A 22,495-nucleotide genomic window follows, 5' to 3' on the forward strand; every position below is an offset into this window, starting at 1 on the left:
CCTTGTAGAAAATGATAATAAGTCGAACTTGGAATAACTAATCGAGAAAAGCATGAATAACATTGAAGAGATTCAACCTTCAAATGCAGGCACCTATGTTAACAGGTAACTTTGATATCGTTGTTCGATCGTTCGATACGTACCTGGTACCTAGGTACTATGTCTTTAATACTGCCCCCGACAATAGTTTTGGTGGGGGGAGTGATTCCAGTTGGTCGCGACCGGCACTGGTACTATGTACAGCTACTGATGCTATTGCTATTGTTGCTGCCGATGACTCCACACCAGCTGTAGGTATTGTACGATACAACAGCATATACCTGTGATGTCTGATTAACTTTCGGACTCGTTACTTTCCAATCCTCTACCCAAAGTAAAAAAACAATTCCTCTCTTTTTTCTTTTCTCTTTTACACTTCTATCTTCTTTTCATTCAAGTGAAGAATGCTTTTCACCCATCTCTCATAGCTTATCCAAGTTATAATTGACGAAAGGATGAATCCGGGAGCTTTCAATTTCATACCGGACGAACATCAAGGTCGATTTTATAGTAGAGAGATGTCGGCATCTAACGACTCACGGTCCCAGATACCGTGCCGGTATTTCCTTCGTGGACAGTGCCGGAAAGGACGCTTCTGCCCCTATCTGCACGAGGACAAGTCTGTCGTCCAAGATTCTACACAAAATACTACAGATGTATGATGATCAAAATATATCCATTCCATTTCATAGCTGACAATTACCATAGGTTCTTTATCCTCCCGCACACGAGGAAATCGCGCGCTCTATCAATGGCGGTTTGATCCGCTTTCGCGCTGGCGCAGTAGTTACGAAGGTGTCTCTACCAACGGACTTCTCTACTCTCCAAATAAACTACCTTGCTCCCGACAGCACCCGAGAGTCTGTATTGGCTCTTCTTCAATCACAAGATCTCATCTTACCGACCGAGATTGAGGTTTGCATGACCAATCAAATAGGTCACTCCAGTGCTCTTGTCAAAGTTGAAGATCCCGAATTCGCTAAGCTAGCTAGCAAGGAACTTAGCGAACATGCTACTTCGGATCACATTTGGATCCTGCCTTTTGTCGCTACTCCCGTAGAGACTCACATACTATCGGATTCCAACAATCTTCAGGTTGATTGCAAGAATATACATGTCTCTTGGCCAAAACCTTATAGGACGGCATCGCTCAAATTTGAGTGCAACGAGACTGCCAAACGAGTAAGGACCATGTTTGTCAATGGAGGGTACAGAATCCGAAGGGAAAAAGTGGGGTGTGGGATGCCGGTGGGCAGTGCGCCGTTGTCCACACCGCAGACCTGGACTCTACGCTTGACCGGAGTGCCGAGCGAGGCAACGGAATCCGATGTTTACAAGTCTATGCTACACGAACGTGATAAGCCGTCTAGCACTGAAATTGGAGAGCATACCTACATCCCCGATAAGGAAATGGGCTCACTCGAAATCCGATCTCTATTCACTTCTATCGGCCCCCTCGAATCGTGGGAATTGACCCCCGATATTACCCGTAAACGAATGAAAGTGAGCGGACGTTTTCATAACGAGAACGATGCCAGAGAAGCTACAACAAAACTCAATCAATCAGACTTGCCTTTCTACAAGGATGGCAAACTTTCCGTACGACTAGTTCACACGGCAACTTTTCAAGTTTCTGAGAGCATCTATGAGGCTATTCAATCCCGCCTCACGTATATTTCGAGAAACTGGAGAGCTCCTTTTATACACCTCACGGTGAATGGTGATTCGGACTCTTTTCAATTCTATCGTGTGTTGAAGATTGAGAGTGAACATGCTGCGTATTTTAATGCGGCAAAGAAAATGATCACCCAGATGCTGTCCGCTAGGGTAGCCAAAGAGGAAGACTCTTCCGTGCTTTGGCACCCGGCTCTATCCAGAGATGGTCCTCTTTTCGAACAGCTGAAGTTGTTAGGAGCGCAGATTGGAGTAGGTATTATCCGAAACAAGGCCATGTCACAACTTCGAATGTACGGACCACGATCCAAATGCCGACGATGCCAGGCAGCGATTGCTCGTGTGCTGAGTGCAGAGAAATCTGAGCCCTTTAGCATCCACCTTAATACCCCTGAATTTAATTGGGTACTTCGAGGAGGCTTGGCAATATTGAAGAACGCAATTGGCTCCGAGAAGATCAACTTTGATATCACGTCAACACCTAAGCGCGTGGGCATCATTGGCACAGCTGATGATTATGATGCTGCAGTTCGCGTCCTGAAAGACCGAGAAGTGGCACGGCAGGAGAAACCTAATTTGAACGAGAAGGATTGCTCTGTCTGCTGGTGTCAAGCTGAGAACTCGATACAAACGCGATGCGGTCACATCTACTGCCTGGATTGCTTCGAAAACCTCTGTATGACCTCTACCACAAAGGACACGGCTACTCTAATTCAGTGCGTCGGTGAATCTGGAAGCTGCTTGAAGACACTAAGCCTATCGGAACTACAGCAGCATCTTTCTTCAACCGCATTCGAGGAATTACTTGAGCGATCTTTCGCCTCATACGTACGACTGAATCCAGAGTCCCTCAAGTACTGCCCAACAGTGGACTGCGGATACTTTTACCGCGTCAGCACCACTTCCAAAATGCGGACTTGCCCTCACTGTCTCGAACAAGTCTGTACTTCGTGCAATGGTCAACACGGTGCGATGACCTGCGGTGATTACAAGGAACTGATAACTGGAGGATACAAGGCTTTCCAGAAGCTCAAGAAGAAAATCGGCATCAAGGATTGTCCCAGGTGCAAGACTCCGCTGGAGAAGATAGAAGGATGCAACCACATGACTTGTCGATGTGGTGCGCATATCTGCTGGGTCTGCTTGAAGGTTTTCAGCACGTCCAATGCTTGCTATGACCATATGAACAAGGTACATAGGGGAATTGGACTCTATCCAAATCATTAGGGTTGGATGAAAGTCAGGTATTTTGGGGTTTGAGAGGTACTCTGGCGTAAGGGCTATAGGATGTGGGAAATCTGGGCTTTCCCAATTGTTTGATAGTGCTGCGGACTGGGTGTGTAGTTTCTGAAATTAAATTCACGTGCAAATCCCCCCTTTCTTTTTTTATCAAGTGAACTTTGTGGAATTGTGATCGAGTGAATCAAGTAAGTTTTATATATAGTCTATCATCCTAAATGTATATACGAAGAAGTTTATTCTGAACAGAAGAAAAAATGAGGGAGGAATACATCCCACTCATCACAACATTGCCCCCCCAACATTGCCTCTCAACATAGGTAAACTCGTCTTAATAGTATGTCAGATGCCCATATTTCGCATTCATTCGCTCTCTAAACCTCATCACCCGATTAAATATCACTGTTGTGGTTGCAGATATACGCGCCCTTGCTCGGGTTGCTAAGAGTAGGAGGGTTGGTGTCGGCTTGTCCCCAGGGCCAGGCGGCTACAGCAGCGGTGTTAGCATACGTTTCCTATAATAAACAATCGTACCCAGCAGGTGAAACTCACGGTTGATAAGAGATCCAGGCTGAACCAGGCTGTCCCAAGGCCAGATGAACCAGTCGTTGGAGCGGAACTCGGCCTGCTTGTCGGCGGGGTCGGCGGTGTCGATCGAGGTCTTGCGCGTGTTGAAGATGGCGTGGTAGAAGGCGCCGACGAATACCTTCGCGTAGTTCTTGTTCTGCGCGCCGTTGGTGGATTGGTCGGATTTACTAGACAGTTATACCTGGTTAGATGGAATGGAGAGGGATGTGGCTTGATGGGGATGGATAGCTGGCTTACCCGTTGAATGTGTTCTGGATGTCTTTCCACTGCTTCACGTCGTACCCGCCGTGCTGGCCAAACATGAGGTGCGTTCGCTCCCAGTTGTTGTTGTTGTCGCCCTTCCAGACTACCGTCACGCCTTCCCAGTCGCTCTTGTGCCCCGAGTCGTGCTTGAAGTAGATGCTGTACGTCACGCGGAACTCGTGGTCTTTGCATTGGTTGATGGTGTAGTATACCGGGAACGGGTTTCCCTGGAGCGGACCGCCCTTCTTGGGGCTGAGCCATTCGCCGGGGTCGGCGCATCCCTTGTTTAGGTTTGCCCAGTTGCCGTTGTCTGGGTCGTTTCCGTTGGCTTGTTGCCCGTTGATCTGCGCTGACTCTGGGTAGCATGGCTTGTACCCGTGGGGGCGCCCGAAGTGGAACATGGGGACGGCGGCCATGGCGGCTCTGTGACCCTTGCCGTATCCATCGTCTGTTACGAGTTAACTTCTCTGTCGAATTGGCAAAGGTTGTTTACGTACCATCATGGAACCAATTTCCGGGGATTTTGGTGGTGTCTGCGAGGGCAGACCCAAGGAGGGCGGAAGCACCGAAGAGAGAAGAAAACTTCATTTTGAAGTACGGGAGAAGAATGAGAGGCAGATGAGTTCCAAGGCTATGAACCTGTGACAAGAGCGGATGAAGATCGGTGCTCGAAGATTGAGTTGAAGGCGGATGAGATGATGATCTGGAAAGTGTAGATAGACCAGGTCGGCGACGACCTTCTTATACTAAATACATCGCGCGGGTTGCACGACCGCGTTTTTGGCGGAAAAATAGTTGTCTTCATTTGGAGTTTCCCAATTCGGTCGATGAAGTCTGATTCCTTGCATCGTGGACATTGCTGAGCTCAGCTTCAGCTTCCAGATGGTATATTTGTGGGTCGAATTTTGTGGCTGGGCGAATTAAGCTTAACAATTAAGCTCCGCAATCTTGAATGCTACGGAAATAATCGCTAGTTCCTAATGGTCCCGTTTGTACGATAACTTAGTTTATAATAAACCTTGGTCATAGCGATTATAGTGTATAGCGATAATTATATATAACAATATTTTATGGGGGATTTAGCGATTTTATATGTAAAATAACGATATTTTTACTTTAATAATATATTATTATTTTTAAAAAACTTATTATTAAAATTATTATAAATAAAATATAATTTTAATTATAAAAAATTTTAAAATAAAAAAATAAATAATAAAATAAATGAATTTTAATTTTTAATAATTAATTATATCGTTGTTTTATTTTATGCGATTTTTTATAAACGATATTTAACGATATTTAACGAAATTATTATAATAAATCGTATTATAACGTTACTTAAACGGATTTTTAAAAGTTTAATATTAATAAAATATTCGATTATATTTAAATTAATTTTTAATTTATAAATTTAAAAAATATATCGTAAAATAGTTTTTTATTTTTTTTTTAATATAATATTAATTATTTTATAAAAACGTAATGTAATTATTAAAAAATAAAAATTAATTATTTAATAAATTAAAATATAATATTTTAAATAACGATAATATAAATATTATTAATAAGTTTTACGAAAATTTAACCGCTTTTTTTTTTAATTAATAATATTTATTATTTTTTCGAGTAAATACGTATATTTAAATCGTATTTAATTTTTTAAAAAGTTTTATAAAATTAAAAAAATCGTTAAACTTAATTATTTTTTTATTAAAATAATTTTTTTTAAATAATAATAACGTTTAATTAAGTAAAATGTTTTAATTATTAATAATATATTTAAAATTATTATAAACGAATTATTTAATAAATTTTCGGTTATTATTTTTTTTATTAATAAATCGTTTTTTAAATAATTAACGAATTAATTAAATAATTTTAAATTTAAATATAAAATTAAAAAATACGTTAAATATGGAAAATTTAATTTAATTAATTTACTTATTATTAAATAACGGATAAGAAAAATACGATTTATCGTTTTTTAATACGAATTTAACGATATATATAACGTAAACGAAACTGCTTTTTTTTAAAAAAATAATCTTTAATTACATTTTTATTATTAATTTTTAAAAAAAAACGAAAAAAAATAAAACTAAAATTACGGTAATATTTTATTCGAATTTAATAAGTTTTTATAAATTGAATTTTTAAATAATAAAAACCGTAATTTTACCGAAATATTTTAATAAATATAACCGATTTTTATTAAATTTTTTAATTAAATATAAATTTAATAAAAAAACGTGGATAATTAATAAAATATTTAAAAAATATTTAATTTAATTTAATAATTAAATAATTAATTATAAAATTTTTTTATTAATAAATAAATTTAATATTTATAAAGTTATATTAAAACTTATTATTTAAAATAATTTATTAAAAAATATTTAAGTGAAATTTTTACTTAATAACGTTATTACCACGTTTTAATTTTTCGATTAAAAAATTATTAATATTTAAAAACTTTTATATCGTAAAATGTGGTTAAATTTTATAATATATTATATATTTAATAATTAAAATTATTTATAAAAAATTACTTTTTTTAAAACTTACCGATAAGTAATTAAATTTTAAAAAAAATTATTAAAGTAAATTATTAATAATTATTTTTAAAAATTAATAATATTCGGATTTACTTTTAATTTAATTAAAATATTAAATAATTAATTTAAAATTAATTATTAACGATTTTTTATAAAAAAAAATTATAATTATAATTAAATAAATTAAAAAAACTAAAAATAATTCGAAAAGTTATAAATATTAATAATTTTATAAAATTAATTAAAAAAAAATTAATTTTTATATTTTATTTAAAAATTTAATTAATAAATTAATAACTTTTTATATAGTTTAAAAACGAAACGAAAAATAAAAAAAAAAAAAAAAATTAAAAAAATATTTATTATAACCGCGTTAATAACGTACCGGTAATTATTAATATAATGCGAATAAAACCTTTAAGTAAATTTAAAGCTTTTTAAAAAATTAAAAACTAAAAAAAATAAGCTTAAAGGGAAAAAATTACGAAATATCGCGTTAAATTTACGGTAGGAAAGGATTAATAAGTATTTTTCGTAATATTTTAAATACTTTTACTAGTAAATAAAGTGTAAAGGTATTTTCGTAGTATACGGGCCACCCTTTATGTGGGGTACTCCTTCTATTACGATAATTTATTATAGCGATATAAGAGTGGTGTTTTTTGGCAATCGTTATGGCCAAGGTTTACTGTATTATGAGATGAAGGAATGTAGCCGTAGATTCGCGAGCTTAGCCAAGGTAGTATAACAAGGACGGTATTATGTAAGAGTTCTAGACCCGTTCCAGCGCTGGCCGCTAATTCAGCGCGACAACGATGGATACTATCCCAATTATACGCCTATAAATACCAAAATGCCAAGACGCCACGGAACAACCGCATATATTTGATTGGGAATAGCTTTCTCTAGCTAGCTGGCATAGCCCTCAATTTCAACGACATGCTGATGCATCAGCAACTGCAAGCGATTTGAGAATATTGGGCTTCAACCTAACTGATTCCAAGCTATGTTTATTGCATGGCCCTAGATTGATTCCCAATGCATAGACAAATCAGGATTCTATTCCAGTAGTGAAAATAACTCCCCCTTGTTAAAATCCTTGGAGGCCTGTCTTCGGAGATAGTGAAGCTCTCTTCGTTAACAATGTTAACTTAAAAATCCGAAAAGATCTATGTACACAATATTGATCTAAGGTGTCGCGTCCTCGGGTACAGAAGGTCTTTCATATTCCATGACCACTTAATTTAGTAAAAGGATGAAGTGTATAGATAGATAGGTAGGTAGGTTGGGATAAATCGTAGGAGGTGATGATGATAAGGTCAGTAAACAGTCCTATTGGGAACCATCATCTCATGATTATGTCTTATTTTAGGGAACATAAGAGCAGCCTATTGCTGTTGCAATAGTTGCATGGGTTAAATCATCTCCGGTCCAGAAATATGTTGAACTCGGGTAGCATCTCTATTTTGGTACACAGTGGTGACTTTGGCGCGACCATAACCGAATAGTAAGTAAGATAAATCCCACTCTCGGACCTATTTCCATTCTTGTTGAGTTCTAAGGTTGAGATGATTTGGTGTTTATTTATGTTCTCCTACTTAACTTTTCACATGCACAACGTCTTTAACGGACGATGACCATAGAAAGAGAATTCCATCTAAAAATAATAAGCATACGGCATATTGGTACATAAGTAAGATATCTATTCGTAAGTAGAATGTTTTTCTACCAACCTATGTTAAAAATATCGAAATCAATGTGTAAAGAGCCCATACGCTACATCGTACAATAATAGTTACTTCACATAGCAAATGAGAATGTCTGAGGAGATGGGCGTTAAGAAATTGAATTTTTTTTAATAATACCAAGACAAAGATTTTCAATATGATTCCCTTACTAGAGATCTAAATAATGAATGAGTGCCTAGTACCTAGAGAGTCGCCCGACAACGATATCTTACGGTCTTGGAAGTTCCATTTGTAATTTCTCCTATGTGGAATTTCACTAGCATGTCGCAACTAATAGATTGTACGATACTTTATAGTTGTTTTCATGTCAAATCACAAATTTAGGATTTAAGAAGTGCACAGAATGAAAATAGTCACAGTTTTGTGTTGTTGATATTCAGATGTTAGGTCTTAAGAAAGGAAAGAGATACAGATAGGAAGGAGGAGAATAGGGGTTGATTATGTAAGGATAAAGTGGGTGGTCCGTGTGTCATTTTAACTTGACAGTTGATTGAATGCTGCCGGACCGGCAATTTTCCCCACCATGGTGTACCATGTACTTTCGCAATAAGGCTACAGAAAAAAAGTTCGAGATGGGTTAAGACCCACTTCGAAGCTTCCCATTCCCAATAACGAGGTTCAGCGTTTGTGCCCCTCGACAACACCGATTTTTCACAAAATAGTTGATCTTCTCACGGCAACTACGATATTCTTCTATCATAATGTCTGCTGCCCAGCTTCTTAATCCCAAAGCCGAGTCCCGGGTATGTCTATCCATTCTTCGCTCATTAAAAACCGTCCACTAACTTTTAGGCAAGCGGCGGGGTGAAGCTCTCCGAGTCAACATCAGTGCTGGTGAAGGCCTCCAAGATGTTCTCAAGTCCAACTTGGGTCCTCTCGGAACCATAAAGATGTAAGTATAACGTTGCTGGAACCATACCTCGCGTCAAAATCAGTTGCTGACACATATTAGGCTTGTCGATGGCTCTGGACAGGTATGAGCCACGAACCCCACGAACCCCACGATACGACGTGATATATGCGATTACGAACTGACCTTTACCTGATAGATCAAATTGACGAAGGATGGAAATGTACTTCTGCGAGAGATGCAAATACAGAACCCTACCGCTGTCATGATTGCACGAGCTGCCACGGCACAAGACGATATCTGCGGAGATGGCACAACATCAGTTGTCCTGCTAGTAGGAGAGCTTCTAAAGCAGGCTGATAGGTATATCTCGGAAGGATTACACCCTCGTATCATAACAGAAGGATTTGAGATTGCGAAGGCCGAATCTTTAAAGGTATGTTGTTATACTTCATTCAGTCTAGAGGAAGTCTATGTTCTTACCAAATGCTATCTAGTTCCTGGACTCCTTCAAGCTTCCGAAAGAGGTTGACCGAGAATTGCTCCTATCCGTTGCCCGAACGTCGCTATCTACGAAACTCAACTCGACCCTTGCCCAGAAGTTGACTCCTGATATTGTCGATGCCGTCCTAGCTATCTATCAAGCCCCCGCGAAGCCGGATTTACACATGGTCGAGATCATGAAGATGCAGCACCGCACCGCCTCAGATACCCAACTCATCCGCGGATTAGCATTGGATCACGGCGCCCGACACCCGGATATGCCCAAGCGAGTAGAGAATGCATTTATCTTGACTATGAATGTTAGTCTGGAATACGAGAAGTCGGAAATCAACTCTGGCTTCTTCTACTCTAGTGCCGACCAGCGCGATAAGCTCGTAGAGAGCGAGCGCAAATTTGTAGATGCCAAGTTGAAGAAGATTGTAGACCTCAAGAAGGAAGTCTGCGGAAACGACCCTAAGAAGAGCTTCGTTGTCGTCAATCAGAAGGGTATCGACCCGCTTTCCCTCGACGTATTGGCGAAGAACGGCATCTTTGCTCTGCGAAGAGCCAAGAGGAGAAACATGGAGAGATTACAGCTCATCTGTGGTGGTATCGCTCAGAACAGCGTGGAAGACCTATCTCCGGAAGTTCTCGGATGGGCTGGTTTGGTATACGAGCAACAACTGGGTGAGGAGAAGTATACCTTCATCGAGGAGGTAAAGGATCCTAAATCAGTGACTCTGATGATCAAGGGCCCGAATGCCCACACGATCACCCAGATTACAGACGCTGTACGGGATGGCCTACGAAGTGTGTACAACATGATCGTCGATAAGAGCGTGGTTCCCGGAGGCGGTGCTTATCAGGTTGCTTGTGCGGCTCACCTTAAGAGCGACGCTTTCAAGAAGACAGTCAAGGGCAAGGCCAAGTGGGGTGTTGACGCATTCGCGGATGCGCTCTTAATCATTCCCAAGACTCTCGCCGCGAATGCTGGCCATGATATCCAGGACGCACGTAAGTTTTATTCCAATTTCCCCTTACGTAATCATAAATACTAACATGATCATAGTTGCTTCGCTGCAAGATGAGCAAGCCGAGGGCAACGTTGTGGGCCTAGATCTAATTTCTGGCCAGCCCATGGACCCCACATTGGAGGGTGTGTATGATTCGTTCAGGGTGCTGAGAAACTGTGTTGCATCTTCGTCCAGCATCGCTTCGAATCTCTTGCTCTGCGACGAGATGCTTAAGGCGCGACAGATGGGCCGACAAGGTGGACCGGGACCCGGAATGGATGGTCCTGAAGAGTAAAGAAAAGGAGTGAATATGTGAACACGGCTAGCTGATACCACTGTACGTTAGACGCATGAGATGGCGTTGTTAATAGACGTGGATGGAATGATCCGTGAACCAATCAGGCCATTGGGGACATTTTGAGTGCATTGCTTACGTGATGTGACTGATACCTAGTACTTGGTACTACTGCTAGGTGCTGCATGGCTTTAACTGATGTAAGTAACCCCTTATAGTCCAACATATTTTAACCTTGCTCGCGGATTCGACACTTGACAGCGATAATACTAGATCCAGGGGTGACGACATTATATAGAAGTGAATAATACCCGCTTAACTCCGAGTCAACTCAACAACTACATCACCACTAGCCGTAAGTGGAATCTTCCAACCCGAGCGCTCACGACTCGTTTTAGAGCCCGAGATACTGTACGCCACGGACTTCTCATTCGTCTCGACCCACATCACAGCAGCCGCAGCTTTCAACGAGCCAGCTGACTGTGTCAACGTAACCGAAACAGCACCAGAAGACCCGTCATAGCTAAAACCCCGCACGCTGCCCGCGTCAATAGTAACCGTCAAACCCAACGGCCCGATAAAGAACCGCCGCGTCACAGGCCCGTTCGTCTGCACACTCACCCTCCCTCCATCTTCAGCAGAAAGCACTCCTCCATAAGCAAGCAGTCCGAAGGTCTTATGTTGCGCGACGTATGTCCCGGATCCGAGGACTAGGCCGAGGAAACCCGGCCCGTAGTCCCCGCTGTACCCGTCCCATTTCAGCGTGTCCGGGAAGGAGTGGAAGGACGCGGATGCGAAACCCGCGGCGTTGATGTTGGAGAGTGGACCGCTGGTTCCGCCGTATCCGACTTGGAGGAGGTAGCTGTCGGAGGGGTCGCTACGGAAGGCGGAGAGGAGGACGAGTGCGTTTAGGCCGGAGCCGTAGTGGTGGATTTGCCGCTCGATGCGCTTGAGTTTGCCGCCGTAGCTGGGGTGTGTGTGTGAGATTTGGAGGGGCGGGAAGGGGGGATTGGGATGGGCGGGGGGGAGGCTTACATATTGTCCCAGTATCTGCGTGCGTTACCGTTCCAGCCCCAGTGGGGGACTGTGGGTGTGTAGCCTAGCACGCTGTTGACTGTTTTGGTTGTTGTGTTTGCGAAGCCGAAGTATCTTGTTGAGAGCACGTTAGTGTTTATTTTCGAAAGTTTATGCGATTAAAACTTACTTTGACCAGTAATAAACGCCTTCCTGGCCCGTGGAGTCCCACGCCTGCTCGCTTCCATAGGGAACTGCCTCACCATCCCACTGTACCGCTCGAGATCTCATAGATTGCGTCAATGTATTGGCTTGAGATGTCAATCCCTCCCGCGTCAAATCAGTAAGGATCTCGCCGAAAACGGTCTCCCCCATGAGTCCGAGTCGGTTATACCCAACATCGTTCTTCATCCCACGTATAACGGTGCTGTACGACTGATTGAGATACCAATTCCAATCATGGCTCTTAATGACCTCAGGATAAGCCCGCGCAACGCGGTATAATGACCAGTACGCCGCCGCAACATGCACATAATCATACCCGCGATCGATCGCATACGCGTTATCCTCATTCCACGACGTCCAGCTCGTCCAATCTATACTCGAGCTATACGTGTACTTCACTGCCGAAGGCTGGTAGTAGAAAATGCTCTTGCGCACCGCAAAATCCGGCGTCTGGATCGTGCCCCAAAGCACTTTATCAACAAACGTCTCCAGCTTCGCCACCTCGTCCGCATCAGCCTGGATCGCCTGTTTCGCGACCGCGGCAAGATACGCCCCCACACCCCCCTCATCACTAAGCCCAGAGATCCAGACTCGCGGGTCCTGCGTCACGATCTCACGCTCCTCATAATCATACGTCATCGGCGAAGGCGCGCGACCAAACGGATCCGAAGCATCATCGAACCACTGCTCGGTCGTGATAAAACGGCCCATATCCGCCAAAGTGTCCGCGGCGCTCTTCGTCACGTGGTAATGCACCGTCTGCGTCCTCCCGTCCTCGTAATCGATCGTCAGCCGCGACCTGCCCCAAAACGTCGGCGATGGCGTTATCCCGTATGATCCCGGGGATAGCTGGCTGAAGGCGAGCGATTCTACGGGGTCGCTGGAGAAAGAGATCGCGCTGCTGTTGGATTGCAGGAATAGCTGCGATGTCGACCCCCGCGGGATGATGTACCCCGGCACCCCGAAGGCGACGGGCGTCCCGGTCTTCTGCACCGTCGCATCGATATCGCGGACCCCGCCTTTAGCTACCGAGAAGCGCACGCCGAATTGCAGTGTCTGTCCCGGTTGCAGGGTTTTGGACGACGGCGTGTTCCACGGCTGCACGCCCGCCCATTCGTTTTCGGCCCAGGCGCGGGTGAGCACTTGCCATTCGTAGAAGCCTTCAAAGGTCTGGCTGCCGTAGGCTGTGGCGGCGTAGGAGGGCTCGTTTAGGTTGCGGTAGGCTTCTAACGGAGTGTCGCCGAGGGGCGTGACGACTAGAGCTGCGCCGGTGCCGCTTATGGGGCTTACGCGGATGTAGCCTGCGTGCCTTCCCACGTAGGGGTCTGAGAGCGAGCAGAGGCGCTGAGTATCCGTTGCGGCGCGGTTCGTGAAGATGCTGTTGAATTCGGCGGGGAAGCCGAGACTTCCTAGCTCCACCGGGGATGGTCCTGTGTTTCCGATCGTGAAGCGCAGGCCTAGATCTCCGGAGACGTCGAGCCATTCACGCGTTATGTTCAGGGGCCCTAGGGTTGCGAGAGTTGGCTTTAGGTCAGAAGCGGCTAAGACGCCGGTTCCGGTTTTGACAGAGGTTACAGCCTTCCGAGCGGTAGAGGAGTCGCCGTCAGTCCAGGCACCGCTGCTGCCTTCGCGGTACCGGAACGTGATGTCGCCCCAGTGGTATTGGCCATTGCCGGCTCGGGCTGATATCAAGTCGAAGGGTAAAAAGTCAAATGAGTTGCCAGCCGGGGTCAGTGATGCGAGAACTTGGGCGTCGCGAACAATCTTCGCATTAAAGTTGGTTGTTTTAATGGTGGTATAGCCATTCTTAACACCCAAATCATCATTTTGGCATGCGACACTCCAGAGCAGCAAAGATAAGACGCAAGCGTAGCTGAAGATCTCCCTCCCGTGGTGGAACATGATGCATCATTGAGTGAACTTCATCAATCGACTCAGGTACGCGAGAAAAGAAAGATCTGGGGACGCAAATAGCCGGATCTCTGTAATTAAATGCCATCTCGCCCAGGGCTCCGGGTGCTCATGGCTATTCAGATTGATTAAGCGTATCGTAACATCGTCCGCCACCTTGATCTGGAGTCGCATTCTAGCCGCCCTGTCGCCGTGGACCTGCTGGGATCGACATCGTGCTCGCGGGGTATCATTGAAGCGATAGATGGGAAATCTCGAGTTGTTATACCCGACCAGCCGGCATGCTTAGCGTGACGTTCTTCGTATCGAGGTTTGCTAAGGAACTTCCCTTTTGGGATGATGAATCTTCAGACTTTGGTGGATCTTGTTGTAGGAAGGTGTCAGATACACTTTTCTCTCCTTGTATCTGTCACGTGGAATTAGGTATTTCAGGTGGTCTGTGCTGAATAGCTATCCTGTGTGTGCTTTGGAGATATTGTCAAAATCTGGTTACTCACGTGACCTCACTGAGACAAGAAGAACTTTTCCTAAGAGTTTCTGTTTGTAATAATAGAATTAGAACAAGATACATCTTTCATCAATAATTGAATGCTTCAATCCAACAGAAGGTGAGAGGTGAAGATATGTATTTATGAAGTGTCATCCATAAAGCGATATCACTTTAGTTAATCATATTGATTAAATGAAATGTCTCATCCGCGCGAGGTGGACCCGGACAACGTCGGGGCACTCCGGTAGCCCCTATTCCCCAAACTGGCGGTTACGTACGTGATGTAATCGCACACAAAACATTAGTGTTGAGTTAATATACTTGAAAATCAAATCTCACTCTCTAGCTATATCCGACGATGTCCGGTCCCGACTACCTCATATTTATAAGCACCTTTGTCTACCTGATAAGTGATGTTAAATACCTCAATTGAACTACAAACATATCGTAAAATCTAGTAAAATCTTGTAACCACCTAGGAGCTACCTCTAAAATGGCATCGTCTTCGGTAGAGCCAAACGACCTTTTTGGCGTGAAGGGACTAGTTGTTGTTATTACTGGAGGAGGGACCGGTATTTCAACCCTCTTGAAGAACCTACCATGAATACCAATTGACAAAGCACAGGCATTGGCCTGATGATGACAAAGGCTCTGGAGAGTAATGGTGCGATCGTTTATATCATCGGCCGCAATCAAGAAGTACTGGACAAGGCCGCAGGTACTGCTGTAAGATAATCGGCCAAGCAATGTAATCGGAAGTTATGGCTGATGTATAAACATGCAGCGGCACGGGAATATCCGCACGATCCAAGGTGATGTAACCAACAAGGCTGACCTCGAGCGGGCCGTTGCGGAGATCAAATCAGCAGTGGGCTATGTCAATGTCGTTATTGCGAACTCGGGCAGATCAGGCCCCAATGCTCGAGAGATGCTTTCCGAAAACAATATTTCCAAGTTTCGGGATCTACTACTTGGATTAGATACCACGGAATTCACCAACACGTACGCTGTGAACACTACGGGAGTGTTTAACACCGTGGTAGCATTCTTAGAATTGCTTGATGCAGGAAACAAGTGCGGTTTAAAACAGAGAAGCCAGGTTATTGCAACAGCCAGTATTGGTGCTTATGTGCGGACTCCCGTCGCTGGATACGCATATGGACCATCCAAGGCGGCTGTTGTCCAGATGATGAAGCAATTCGCAACCAGTCTCGTGCCATTCAACATTCGATCCAACATCTTGGCTCCAGGGTGTAGGTCTTGTCCAATTGGAGAAACTGTTTATGCAATCCACTAACATCAAATACCTATAGTTTTCCCTAGCGACATGACAACAGGAGTACAAACCCTGGTACAGGACAAAAAGTTCGTTCCCGAACAACGATACGGGGACTCGGAAGACATGGCCGGCGCGATCATGTTCTTGGTAAGCAGGGCTGGCGCCTACCTCAACGGGAATGTAATTGTAAACGATGGTGGTCGTCTTGGAATTGTGCCGTCTAGTTATTAGTAGGCCATAGAGTCAGGATGGATATTCCTAGTTGTCATCAATAAGAATCTCGATTAGGTACCTATCTCGATTATCTGAGGCTGTAATAGTAATATTTTCAATTCAGCCCACATGTATCGTCTCCAAATTTACTACCTAGTACCTACTAGTTAGGTATCTATCAGCCACTCGGTTGTTCTAGCCAAACAGCGAGCCTCTCCCCCTCCCTAGGGAGAAATCTTGCACGCCACGCCCGCGGAGCCATCATAGCCGATGGCCCTTTAGATCCATTGATTGGGTGGGCTGCATCTATTGTCTCACCTTCCGCAGGCACGATGCGGAAATGCGCCAGGAGATGTAGAAACCCTGTATAGAGCGATTTATGAACCAGATTCGACGCCGCGCACATACGCCCACCAATCCCGAATGCGAATTGATGTGAATATTCATTTGGAGAAGACGGCAGCCAACGCTCAGGGGCAAATATGTCCGGCTCGGAAAAGAGTTCGGGATCTGAAGTAGATAGATTAGTTTAATTGAGGACATCTAATTTGCTTTTTATATGACGAAAACAGACCTCGATTACATGCCCAGGCGTTGAGCAACACAAGAGTGTTGGCGGGAATGGTGGCGTTTTCCCACGTTACATCCGTGTACGTGGCTCTAGGAAGAGCGAGCTTCGATACCGTGTAGTAACGTGAAATTTCTTTCGTCAATGCATCAATGTACTCTATCTTACTCGAGGCGTACGCGCTCGGTGGTTGCTCCGGTAATCCTGCATCGCGTATAGCAGAAAACGCTTTCTCTTGTATGTCTGGCCGGTGAGCGAGAAGTAAACAACCGCAACCGATTGCGGCCTGGATAGAATCGGCGCCCTAGATCTACGCATAAGCTATTGCGCAAGCTGAATACCAGGTAAGTACCTTCGGAGAGGAGATAGAGGAAGACATACCGCCATCATACTCAAGCTAACACTAAGCAGCTCCTCTTGCGTCAACGTCGCCGACTCCGGATCCCGCAACACCGCCCCCTGAATACACGGCTTATCCTCGCCCCTCTGCACCTCACCTTTCAACTTCTCCAGCAGAACCCGATGATACTCTAACCGTCTACGACCGATTTCCTCAACATGGCCCTTAGGCTCAGCGCTCAATCCTAGAAACTGAACCATTGGCTCCCAATACCGGAGTAGTGGGATGTAATTGGCGTAATTCTTCTCCGTGTCGCGGAACCTCAAGGCCTCGCTTTCGATATACGCGATACTCGATAGTATCGGGTCGTCCGCCAATGACTTTACGCTCGACACGCGTGTCCCGTAGTTTAGCGTCAAACTTAGGTTCAGCGCGAACCGTCTCGCGGCCGGTTGAAAGTCGATCTCTACACTACCATCGCGACACGAAGAATACAAGTCCCTGAGAAACTCGCGCGCCTCAAAGTTAAGTATGGGCGAATAAGTAACTACACGCGCGTGGTTCAAGGCATTGGCGGCTAGCTTTCGCCGCCGCTTACAGCTGTCGTCCCAGGGCGATGTGCCGATCGATGCGACTTTGCTCATTTTCTGGTGCAGGACGTAGAATACGGGCCGTGAGTTCATACCGGAACTTTGGCCTAGGAAGAGTTGTCTGGCTGCTTGGGCTGAGTTGATGACCACGGCAGTGGTGTTGCCTAGTTGGATCTGGAAGACGGGACCGTGTTTGAGAGACCATTTTCGGTAGGTCTCGGCGGCGATTTCGTCACGGTGCTACTGATGTGTTAACACAGGTCTGATGTACGATATGGTGGGTTTAGTTGTTACTTGGAAGAGATTCCCGACGATGGGCCACCCGCGAGGGCCGGGGAGGTTCTTTACTCGACTGCGATATCGGACGATTTCATTCTGGAGCAGGTAAAAGAAAAGCCCCAGTATGGATAGGGAGATGAAATATTGGAGATGTTTTAGTAAGTACAAGATTGTAGTTTCTACTCTCGACATGTTGAAAAGGTAAGATTGTCGATCGAATGGGTCTTCTGGTTAAAGTTGATACTATGGATTGATAGCTTACATAGACGAGTAGAACGAGGCAGTGCTGACTATGCCTTTAAGTAGATATGAACAATCTTAAGCCGCGATGTCTTCATGACCCTTCGTGCATGATGAAGACGGCACAGTGACTCACTCTCGTGGTAAACGCTCTTGGAGTTTACCTATCCATCGACAGACGCAGTGCAGCCAAGACATTTAAAAACGCTGGCAATTCTATACCTATACACCTGGGCATCATTTCATCAAAGATGATGAATCCACACAAGAAGGTCTGTAACATCGTGGAGGATGGAACATATTAGGAGATAGGGCCAACTTGTCTGATATCATATATCGCTAAGCAAATTCTCCATTCTTCATCACCGCTTCCAATTACAACGACCATATCCCTATAAGGAGAGATGCTTTACTTAGTATACCCCTTTCATGACCGGTCCGTGTTTTCCCTCAACGGTCTCATAGCTATGTGGCTTATCCGCTGTGCCGGCCACAATTGCCTTTTCCCTACTACCCCTCAGCATCCATGGCGAGTCTCTAAGCCCCTTATTCCACACTCTCTTATCGTATTCTTCCTCAACCGGTTTTTCTCCTGTGGCTTGGATCTCACGAGCCGCCTTCTCGATATTCGACCAAACGCGTAGAATGTTCTCTCCTGCAAACAAGCGGATCTGGTCATCTGAAGCGCCACGTTCCATCAATAGCCGAACGAGATCTGGAAATTTAGAAACATCCTCCAATCCGATCGGCGTCCAACGCGTTCCAGAGAAGTCGCTCCCAACACCGACACAATCCCAACCGCAGACTTCTGCAATGTGAAAGACGTGGTCTACAACATCGTGTATAGTCGCCTGGCCTGGATCGACCATGTTTAGGAAGCGGTTGACGAACACCGCCATAACAATACCTCCGTTCCGCTTGACAGTTCTAAGTACGTCATCCGGCACGTTCCGCAGATGCGGTGTCACACCATATGCGCCTGAGTGCGAAAATATGACTGGTGCCCGCGCCACGCTCAGCACGTCTCTCATCGTCTGGTGCGACACATGCGCTAGATCGACCATAATACCCAGCCGATTCATTTCCTTGATGGCTTCATACCCCAGTTTAAACAACCCACCATCTGTTCCACCGGATGTCACTACTGTAAAAGCCGAGGTTCCGAACGAAGTGTCGCAGTTATGAGTTAGGGTGAGATACCGTGCGCCAAGATTATACATCTGCCGTAGGCTGGCGATGCTGCCGCCAATTTGGTGGCTGCCTTCGATTCCGATCATGCTGGCAATTCGACCAGATCTGAATGCTTTCCGGGCGCAAGCTGCGGTATCGCAGTACTGAAGATGATCGGGGTGTTCATTGATGAATCTCCTGGTCACGTCGATTTGTTCCAGGGTTTCTCTCACGGCCCACTTTCAGCAATGTTAGTAAGTCTGAATTCCTACCATAGACGCTGTAAGACATCAAGGATAACTTACAGAAGGATCTTCAAAGTCCTGCTGCCGAGCATCACATTCCGTGTACACACTCCAAAACTGACCACCCATCATCCCCGCTCTCATTCTCTGGATATCCGTATGTCCAAGGAGCTTCTTGGTAAGGTCTAGCTCGCCACTATAGAGACGATTATGTAGTTCTATACGCAGCTGCCAGGGAAGGTCATTGTGCCCATCAATCAAACTACAGATGTCTTTAGCAAATATCGTAACTATCGAAGATGCAAACACTTACGGTGTGGACTTGAGTACTCTCCGAGTCCGCTCCTCGTAATTCGTGGGGTCTACTGGTGATTCACTAGGCCATAGGAAAGCAAAGGGGCTCAGCAGAAACGCGAATCCAGCGACAAACAAATGGTTGCGAAACCTAGAGATGAACCCGGAGTTCTGCGCCTGATTGTGAACGACAAGCGATCTTTCTGGGGCGGCCGAACTCTGAGATTGATCAGGAGTATCCTGTTCGTCACCAGGCAACGATGCGCCCTCGGACGAAGCCTGTTCAGCCATGATATTCAACGTTTGTCTGTATTTAGATAGGTAGGTAGAAGTTGGCTTCAAAATTTCAAATCATGAAGTGCCCAACATCCTGATTATATTTGATATTGGGTTCCGTCATCGAAAGAAAACCTAGACCGAGGTGGAGAATGCCCTATCGAGGCTCTTGAAGACCATCATGGGGTAGTACCCGAACCCCACCATCACGTCCGCACTGTTCTTTGGTCCCGATCCCGGAACGAATGGTCCAATTATGTGCTGCTCTCGTCCCATTCCGTATAATGAGTATGACATCTATCAAATGTTCCAGAGCATATCGCGAAGTGAAAAATAGATATGCCTCCTAGAGCAAGATCTTCACGTTGACTCGTGCCACAGCCGATATTCAGCGGTAGTATCATTCGGTACCTAGCTACAACTTTATCCATATCATTCCGTATTTGATCCCTCGTCTCCTTCAAAATTCAGAGTCAATGTTCCATCAGGGGACGTTTGAAGGACAAACACCTCGCTATCGACCCTTGTAAACCCTTCTAGTGTCATAAGTGTGTCATGCACTGACTTGCGGAATATTTTTACCTTCTCACGGAATCCCGTGGGTTCAGGTCTGTATACCGGTATAGCTTGATGGTTCCAATCAGGGGCTCTTGCTTCCCTCAAGGCGATATCAGATTCTATCTGAGTAAAAAGACAACGGAATGAGATGAGGCATGCGACAATGAACGCTTATGCAGTGAGCAAAGTTAGTTATACATAGAAGTTCAAGATAGGGATGGTAGTGACGACTGACATATTATATATTCGATGCTGAACCAAAACCATATCCATGCCACGTTCACCGGGTGTATCTCCGGTTGGTCAATGGGTATATATGCTCCGCCAAAAACACTACCACGCACGATAGTGACGAGGACAGTAAATACGACGAGAGAAAAGAGGGCCGTGAGAATAATCTTCTTCCTAACGTCAATACGGACGTTCCAAAGAACATAAACTGGAAAACATATGACTACACTTTATAATTAGTATCGCTCATCCATTTTTCCTCGGGGGCTCTAGGAATGTAACCTACTCATCACATCCCCGAGCGCGTCTAGCAAGCATGATACAATTGAATTGAGATTTGAAAATATCCGCTTATCGCGAGTAGTGCAAACCACGACAATGCGTTCCACTGGCGACAGTAAGCACTGGTAGGGTATAATGCCGATCTCCGTCACCCCAGCAGCAATGTTGAAGACCAAGACGATCCACCAAAAGACACGGTATTTGGTAACTTTATCTCCAAGGCGGAAGAGGAAGGTCAAAAAGCTAAACTTGATCAACCATATTCCCACATAACCCATCACCATCAGAGCGACATGTCCATGTAGTCCTTTAGCAGCGTCTTCGAGAAACTGGGCCGACGGTACTGATGTAAAGCCACTCCGCAGCTGTGAGATGTTATAGGAATAGGGGACCAGTGTCTGGATGATAACGGCAGTTGCGATAAGGATGATCAGTGATACTAGCATCACATAGTCTTCGAGGAAAAGGCGCCGGAAACAGATAACTCGGATAGCCACTCGACCACTGAACGCAAGGATGCAGAGTGAGACGCCGGTCCATATGATAGCCTTCCATTGAGATTATTAGCATATGTCCATAATTCTCAGTTAGTTTTCAACAATGAAACGAGAGGGGGCGCATACATGGAAGGCTACATGTGAGATGAGTGGTGGAGTCGTCGCTTTTGGGACTAGGCTTTTAGAGAAAGAGGCCGGATTTCTAGTATAAAGATCCATAATAAGCCCCATCTTTAGTAAATGTGCACTTTCCCTGAGGTATATTCAACTTCTGGGGAGGGGGCCCTATTTGATAGCCCATAGAAGACCTAGGGTTCGAGACACAGAGCTGGTTCATATTGAAGCATAGAAACCCGGTGGATTCAGCGCCGCAATAACACGGGACAATTTCGAAATCGGCCATAATGGGTAGCCCAATTCATTATCGACATAAACCATTTTTAGTAGCGATAACTCTATCCCAGAGTGTGAATTGTGAATCGGGGCGGGGTTTGCGAAAACGAATCTGCATGTTGGAATAGAAAACTAAACATAGATCCTTTCCCGTATTAATTACTAGGGTAACCAAGCCTATGATTTCATCTCATTGGCGTGTATATAGTCCTGTAGAACGGAACGTCGTACGTAGAATCTTGATAGTTCCGAGTTGAAACCGAAAAGGAGAATGAATTGGAAGCTGTGTTACGCCTTTTATCTCATGTTGGGTGTACGATATTCATAGAAAACTAGAACTGAAGGAAGATTTGGATAAGCAACATTCATTATGTAAGCCATCATTTACGTAAGCGAGGGAGTATTTATGTAAGCAAGTATCTAATAAGTTTATGTAATCGATAATTTGGACTAGGCGATTCAAGTCCCAGACCTTATAGTGGGCTATCGGCTAAGATTTAGTGGTTGGCCGCTGTAACTTAGGGTATTCAACCGCTAAGGTAATTGAAGATAGACTTAGATGAGTGGAAGCTTTTGGACTTAACCTTCCTATTCAATTCCTTTGCGAAATAATACAACTACAATACATACAACATCCCAAAATGTAAATAGTACTTGCTGGAGAGGATCA

The 22,495-nt window shown here is 44.5% G+C and overlaps 8 protein-coding genes across 8 annotated transcripts; 3 read left to right on the plus strand and 5 right to left on the minus strand.

The window, feature by feature from the left end:
* The first annotated feature begins 56 nt into the window (after positions 1-56).
* Positions 57-3,077, plus strand: GGS22DRAFT_115117 (uncharacterized protein). Its single transcript, XM_047958073.1, has 2 exons — positions 57-695; positions 748-3,077. Exons 1-2 carry the CDS (start codon positions 495-497, stop codon positions 2,938-2,940), a joined length of 2,394 nt encoding a protein of 797 aa, XP_047820387.1. The 5' UTR covers positions 57-494; the 3' UTR covers positions 2,941-3,077.
* A 50-nt stretch (positions 3,078-3,127) lies between these two features.
* GGS22DRAFT_158146 (uncharacterized protein) lies at positions 3,128-4,731 on the minus strand. The gene is made up of 4 exons (XM_047960591.1): positions 4,281-4,731; positions 3,778-4,231; positions 3,505-3,707; positions 3,128-3,439 (listed from the first exon to the last, which is right to left on the minus strand). The coding sequence occupies exons 1-4, from the start codon at positions 4,369-4,371 to the stop codon at positions 3,345-3,347; spliced, it is 843 nt and encodes a 280-aa protein (XP_047820388.1). The 5' UTR covers positions 4,372-4,731; the 3' UTR covers positions 3,128-3,344.
* Positions 4,732-8,687: 3,956 nt separating this feature from the next.
* GGS22DRAFT_158147 (chaperonin Cpn60/TCP-1 family) lies at positions 8,688-10,853 on the plus strand. The gene is made up of 6 exons (XM_047960592.1): positions 8,688-8,832; positions 8,887-8,981; positions 9,042-9,063; positions 9,139-9,375; positions 9,437-10,436; positions 10,492-10,853. The coding sequence occupies exons 1-6, from the start codon at positions 8,791-8,793 to the stop codon at positions 10,728-10,730; spliced, it is 1,635 nt and encodes a 544-aa protein (XP_047820389.1). The 5' UTR covers positions 8,688-8,790; the 3' UTR covers positions 10,731-10,853.
* GGS22DRAFT_158148 (uncharacterized protein) lies at positions 10,854-14,452 on the minus strand. Its single transcript, XM_047960593.1, has 3 exons — positions 11,935-14,452; positions 11,766-11,879; positions 10,854-11,697 (listed from the first exon to the last, which is right to left on the minus strand). Exons 1-3 carry the CDS (start codon positions 13,869-13,871, stop codon positions 11,046-11,048), a joined length of 2,703 nt encoding a protein of 900 aa, XP_047820390.1. The 5' UTR covers positions 13,872-14,452; the 3' UTR covers positions 10,854-11,045.
* Positions 14,453-14,681: 229 nt separating this feature from the next.
* GGS22DRAFT_158149 (NAD(P)-binding protein) lies at positions 14,682-15,990 on the plus strand. Its single transcript, XM_047960594.1, has 4 exons — positions 14,682-14,942; positions 14,996-15,096; positions 15,155-15,623; positions 15,684-15,990. The coding sequence occupies exons 1-4, from the start codon at positions 14,864-14,866 to the stop codon at positions 15,878-15,880; spliced, it is 846 nt and encodes a 281-aa protein (XP_047820391.1). The 5' UTR covers positions 14,682-14,863; the 3' UTR covers positions 15,881-15,990.
* On the minus strand, positions 15,854-18,061 carry GGS22DRAFT_115145 (cytochrome P450). The gene is made up of 4 exons (XM_047958075.1): positions 17,655-18,061; positions 16,812-17,600; positions 16,437-16,734; positions 15,854-16,372 (listed from the first exon to the last, which is right to left on the minus strand). Exons 1-4 carry the CDS (start codon positions 17,829-17,831, stop codon positions 16,041-16,043), a joined length of 1,596 nt encoding a protein of 531 aa, XP_047820392.1. The 5' UTR covers positions 17,832-18,061; the 3' UTR covers positions 15,854-16,040.
* On the minus strand, positions 18,062-19,999 carry GGS22DRAFT_115144 (membrane dipeptidase-domain-containing protein). Its single transcript, XM_047958074.1, has 3 exons — positions 19,608-19,999; positions 19,355-19,556; positions 18,062-19,288 (listed from the first exon to the last, which is right to left on the minus strand). The coding sequence occupies exons 1-3, from the start codon at positions 19,877-19,879 to the stop codon at positions 18,293-18,295; spliced, it is 1,470 nt and encodes a 489-aa protein (XP_047820393.1). The 5' UTR covers positions 19,880-19,999; the 3' UTR covers positions 18,062-18,292.
* GGS22DRAFT_158159 (uncharacterized protein) lies at positions 19,992-22,128 on the minus strand. The gene is made up of 4 exons (XM_047960595.1): positions 21,559-22,128; positions 20,940-21,483; positions 20,658-20,876; positions 19,992-20,592 (listed from the first exon to the last, which is right to left on the minus strand). The coding sequence occupies exons 1-4, from the start codon at positions 21,661-21,663 to the stop codon at positions 20,297-20,299; spliced, it is 1,164 nt and encodes a 387-aa protein (XP_047820394.1). The 5' UTR covers positions 21,664-22,128; the 3' UTR covers positions 19,992-20,296.
* Positions 22,129-22,495: the final 367 nt, after the last annotated feature.

Source organism: Annulohypoxylon maeteangense (assembly GCF_022496945.1).
Source record: "Annulohypoxylon maeteangense strain CBS 123835 unplaced genomic scaffold GGS22scaffold_5, whole genome shotgun sequence".
In the NCBI taxonomy this organism is placed as follows: domain Eukaryota; kingdom Fungi; phylum Ascomycota; class Sordariomycetes; order Xylariales; family Hypoxylaceae; genus Annulohypoxylon; species Annulohypoxylon maeteangense.